Here is a 4,723-nt window from a genome sequence, read left to right on the forward strand (position 1 = left end):
AAAAAAAAAAAAAAAAAAAAAAAAAAAAAAAAAAAAAAAAAAAACAAATTAAGGTGAGATATTGAGGAGATAAATATCTAAATCTCTCATTTTTTACAAAAGGGGAATTACTATGTTTTCATTAGAAAGAGAGCGGTGAGATACTGAGAAGAAAAGAGATCTAAATCTGTGTTTTTACAAAAAAAAAAAAGAAAGAATTATTAGGTAAGTATCTAAATTAAAAGGAGAATTACTATGTTCTCATTAGAAAGAGAGTGGTAAGATACTGAGAAGAGGAGAGATTAAATCTACTGTTTTGACCAAATGAATTATTATTACAATTAGAAAAGGAGTGGTGAGATATTGAGGAGGGGAGGGATCTAAAGATGTTGTTTTTACAAATGAAAGAATTACTATTTTATCAGTTAGAAAAGTGTTGGCTTATTAGCCCTTGATCTCACATTAATTAATTTCAATGAATTAATTATTGATGTTTTGATGATAACAAACCTACTTTTAATTATTAACTATTTTCAGTTTTTTGAACTGTCCAGGACATAAGGTCGGGAATAACGATTACAACAACTTTTCAATTACTCAAATCAGAGCTAAAACGAAGAAATTAGAGTCGAGACAACATACCCGACGTGATGATGTGGCAACAAAATCAAAATGATGGACAAATCAAAATATATCAAAGTATGACATTTATAATATTGGAAGAGTAACAAATGGTGGAGTTTTTCTTATTATTACATTTCTAAATAAAATTATTTTCACAAAATATAAATTTGAATATAACCGTTACTCACATCGAATTTTATTATTACTATATTATATTATTATATTATTATATTTTAAAATTTTGGTAGTTACTCACATCATTTTTATTATTATTATATTATTATATTTATAATAAATTTTGAATTTCATTTGACCGTTACTCACATAACTTTTTATTATTATTATATTATATTACTATTATATTAAAATTTTGAAATAAATGAATTTAGAAAATTTTATTATTTAATTACTTTTAATCTCCACGTTCCATTATTCCTAACACAATCCAATGGTCAATATTCAATCCTACATTTTGCCACTTTTCTCCTCTATATAAACTCATCTTCCCCACATTTTTAAAACACACAACTTACATACATTCTTCAATCCTCATTTGTTCAAAGTCTCCATTGTTTGTTGCTCTCTCCAAGCTTACAAGTTTATTTCTTATCATCTTATTCTTGAGAGGGATTATTATTATATTGTGAGGAAATAGTTGTGAGTATCCCAAATTGTAAATCTACTCTTTGAGAGAGTTGTGGTGTGTTATTATCAAACTCAAATACTTGTATCGGTTTGATCCTGCGCCGTGGAAAGGATTGAGTTTGCTCTTGAACTCGTAAAAAGAGCGGTGTACCGGTTTGGCTCTGATCCGTGGAAAGAGTCGGAAAAGTTCTTTATTCAAATTCCCAAGAGGCGCTTGGGGAGTGGAGTAGGTCGAGTTTGACTGAACCACTATAAAACTACGGTGTCATTTTCTCTAACTCTTTCCTATTTAATTTCAAGATTATTATTATGATTTATTGCATGTTCTATTTGATTATTGTTTTGACTTGAATTATTTTGTTTTAGTAATTATCATCTTCTACTTATTTGTAAAAAGTTTTATAATTAGAAAAAATTAATCAAGTTTAAACACTTTTATCGTTAAAACCCTATTCACCCCCCCTCTAGGGTTGCCATACCGATCCAACAATTGGTATCAGAGCAGGTTGCTCCTATAGATTTTTTATCTAAACTTTATTGTTCGAGCTTATGGCAAACCTACGTGTTAAAAATGGTTTTAGTGAAGGACAATCAACTTCTAGGCCACCTTATTTTGATGGAACAAATTATACATGTTGGAAAGCTAGGATGAAAATTTATTTGCAATCCGTTGATTATCAATTGTGGTTAAATGTTAGTAATGTCCTTACATTCCAATAAAAATTGTTAATAATATTGAGGTGCCTAAATTAGAAAATGAATTTGATGAGCATGATATGAAAAAATGCTCTTTGAATGCTAGTGCTATCAATTGTCTGTATTGTGCCTTAAGTAATGATGAATTTAATAGAGTATGTATGTGTTCTTCGGCATATGAAATTTGGAAAACTCTTGAAGTAACTCATGAGGGAACCAATCAAGTTAAAGAAACAAAAATTAGCATGTTAGTTCATAATTATGAACTATTTAAAATGGAGGAAAATGAACCTATTGGTGATATGTTTACTAGATTTACTAATATTTTAAATGCTTTGAAAAATCTTGGAAAAGTATATTCTACTTCCGAAAATGTAAGAAAAATTCTTAGGTCTCTGCCTAAAAGTTGGGAGGCAAAAGTGACGGCGATTCAAGAAGCAAAGGATCTCACAAAGCTTCCTTTGGATGAACTCGTTGGTTCTCTCATGACACATGAGATTACCATGAATGGGCACATGGAAGAAGAATCCAAAAAGAAGAAAAGTATAGCCCTAAAGTCCATCAAAGTTGACTCTGAAGATGAGGACGTCCTTGATGAAGATGATGTCGCCTACTTCACACGTAAGTATAAAAATTTTATTAAAAGGAAGAAACAATTAAAAAAACACTTCACAAATCAAAAAGAGTCCAAAGGTGAAAAGAGCAAAAACGATGAGGTAATATGTTATGAATGTAAAAAGCCGGGTCATATAAGAACGGATTGTCCTCTCCTCAAATCATCTAAGAAATCCAAGAAGAAAGCAATGAAGGCTACTTGGGATGATAGTGATGAAAGTGCAAGTGGAAGTGATGAAGAAGTAGCAAATTTTTGCTTCATGGCTCATAGTGACAAAGAGGATGAACAAGAAGATGAGGTAACTCTTGAATCTCTTTCTTATCATGAATTATTTAAACTTGTTGATGAGATGACAATTGATTTAGAAAAACTTAGTTCAAAGTATGTTGTGCTTAAAAAGAAATATAAGACTTCAATTATTGAAAATAAGTCTTTACTAAATGAAATTTCTTGCTTAAAGGAGAACGATCATAATATTGTTAAAATTGATGTACCTTGTGAAAAGCATGTATTTGATTGTGATGAGAAAAATGCATTAATTGATAAAGTCAAGACTCTTGAGCATGATTGTGGTGAAAAAGATAAATTAATTAAATTGCTCAAAGAGAATGAATCAAATAATTTGCAAGAACTTGGTAGGGCTAAGGAATCTATTAAAATGTTAACAATAGGTGCTCAAAAATTAGATAAAATACTTGAAGGAGGTAAGTCATATGGTGATAAAAGAGGATTAGGCTATATTGATGAATGTTCTACACCTTGAAGTTCTAAAACAATATTTGTTAAAGCATCCCCTATCTTGTCTAAATCTAACACATGTAAATTTGTATCTAAGTATGATAAATCTAGATTTGTGCCTATATGTCATTATTGTGGTGTTGAAGGTCATATTAGACCTAAGTGCTTTAAATTGAAAAATTCTCAAAATATTCATTTAGGAAGAAAAGTTTCTCAAAATACAAAGTTTAACAATGTTTTAGAAAATAATTTTTCGAATAAAAATAGAATACACAAATTTAGTCCAAGAAATAAATTCTTGCATAATGTCGTTTGTTTCTCGTGTGGTAAGTTTGAACATAAAGATTATTCTTGTTACTTATCTAAATACAATGTCTTTAATATGAATGCAAATATGAAATGGATTCCTAAATTTGTGAATACTAACTTTCTAGGACCCAAACAAGTATGGGTACCAAAAGGTCAATTTTGAATATCTTTGTTTTTAGGTTTGTTTGAAAGCCTCCAAGAAAAATAAGTGGTACTTGGATAGTGGTTGCTCAAGACACATGACGGGTAATCCATCCAAGTTTGTCAATCTTTCCAAGAAGGATGGTGGCTTAGTAACCTTTGGTGATAACAAGAAGGGTAAAATAATTGGTAAGGGTACTATAGGTAATGACTCTTGTACTCTCATTGAAAATGTATTGTTAGTTGATGGTTTAAATCATGACTTACTTAGCATTAGTCAATTATGTGATAAAGGTTTTAGAGTTGTATTTGATAAAAATAATTGCATAATTGAAAAGGAGGAGTGAGATATCGAGGAGAAGAGAGATTTGAATCTGTTTTTACTAAAAGAAGAATTATTATCTGGGCAGTTAGTAAAGGATCTGCTGTTTTTACCAAATGAATTATTACTGCAATTAGAAAAGGAGCGGTGAGATATAGGGAGGGATCTAAAGCTTTTGTTTTTACCAAAGAATTACTATTTTGGCAGTTAGAAAATGAGGGGTGAGATATTGAGGAGAAGAGAGATCTAAATCTTCTTACAATAAGAAGAATTATTATCTGTGCAGTTAGAAAAGGAGTAGTGAGATATTGAGGAGAGAAGAGATGTAAATATACTGTTTTTACAAAAGGAAGAATTACTGCGGTTGGAAAGAGGAGAGGAGAGTCTAAATTACTATTTCGAAGAAGAGTGATGAGATATTGAATGGAGAGAGATCTAAATCTGCCTTTCTTACACAAAGAAGAATTACTATCTTGACCGTTACTGAGTGGTGAGATATTGAGGAGAGTAAATATCTAAATCTACTCTTTTTACAAAGAATTATTATTTTGACCGGAGTGATGAGATATTGAAAAGATAAGGGTCTATTAGCATTTTTTTTCAATTGTATTATTTATTTATTATTATTACTTTCTTAGAATTGTTATATTTAT

The 4,723-nt window shown here is 29.9% G+C and overlaps 1 protein-coding gene across 1 annotated transcript; it reads left to right on the forward strand.

Annotated features, from left to right (window-relative positions):
- The first annotated feature begins 2,460 nt into the window (after window positions 1-2,460).
- Window positions 2,461-4,095, forward strand: LOC111453493. The gene is made up of 3 exons (XM_023094610.1): window positions 2,461-2,565; window positions 2,638-2,858; window positions 3,787-4,095. Exons 2-3 carry the CDS (start codon window positions 2,748-2,750, stop codon window positions 4,093-4,095), a joined length of 420 nt encoding a protein of 139 aa, XP_022950378.1. The 5' UTR covers window positions 2,461-2,565; window positions 2,638-2,747.
- The last annotated feature ends 628 nt before the right edge of the window (window positions 4,096-4,723 follow it).

The sequence above is a fragment of the Cucurbita moschata genome, unplaced genomic scaffold, assembly GCF_002738365.1.
Source record: "Cucurbita moschata cultivar Rifu unplaced genomic scaffold, Cmos_1.0 Cmo_Scf00015, whole genome shotgun sequence".
In the NCBI taxonomy this organism is placed as follows: domain Eukaryota; kingdom Viridiplantae; phylum Streptophyta; class Magnoliopsida; order Cucurbitales; family Cucurbitaceae; genus Cucurbita; species Cucurbita moschata.

Coding starts and splice junctions, on each gene's coding strand:
- LOC111453493 (XM_023094610.1), top strand. CDS start 2,748: ATGAAGGCTACTTGGGATGATAGTGATGAAAGTGCAAGTGGAAGTGAT. Junction 2,859..3,786: donor AGGATGAACAAGAAGATGAG/GTAACTCTTGAA, acceptor CTTTGTTTTTAG/GTTTGTTTGAAAGCCTCCAA.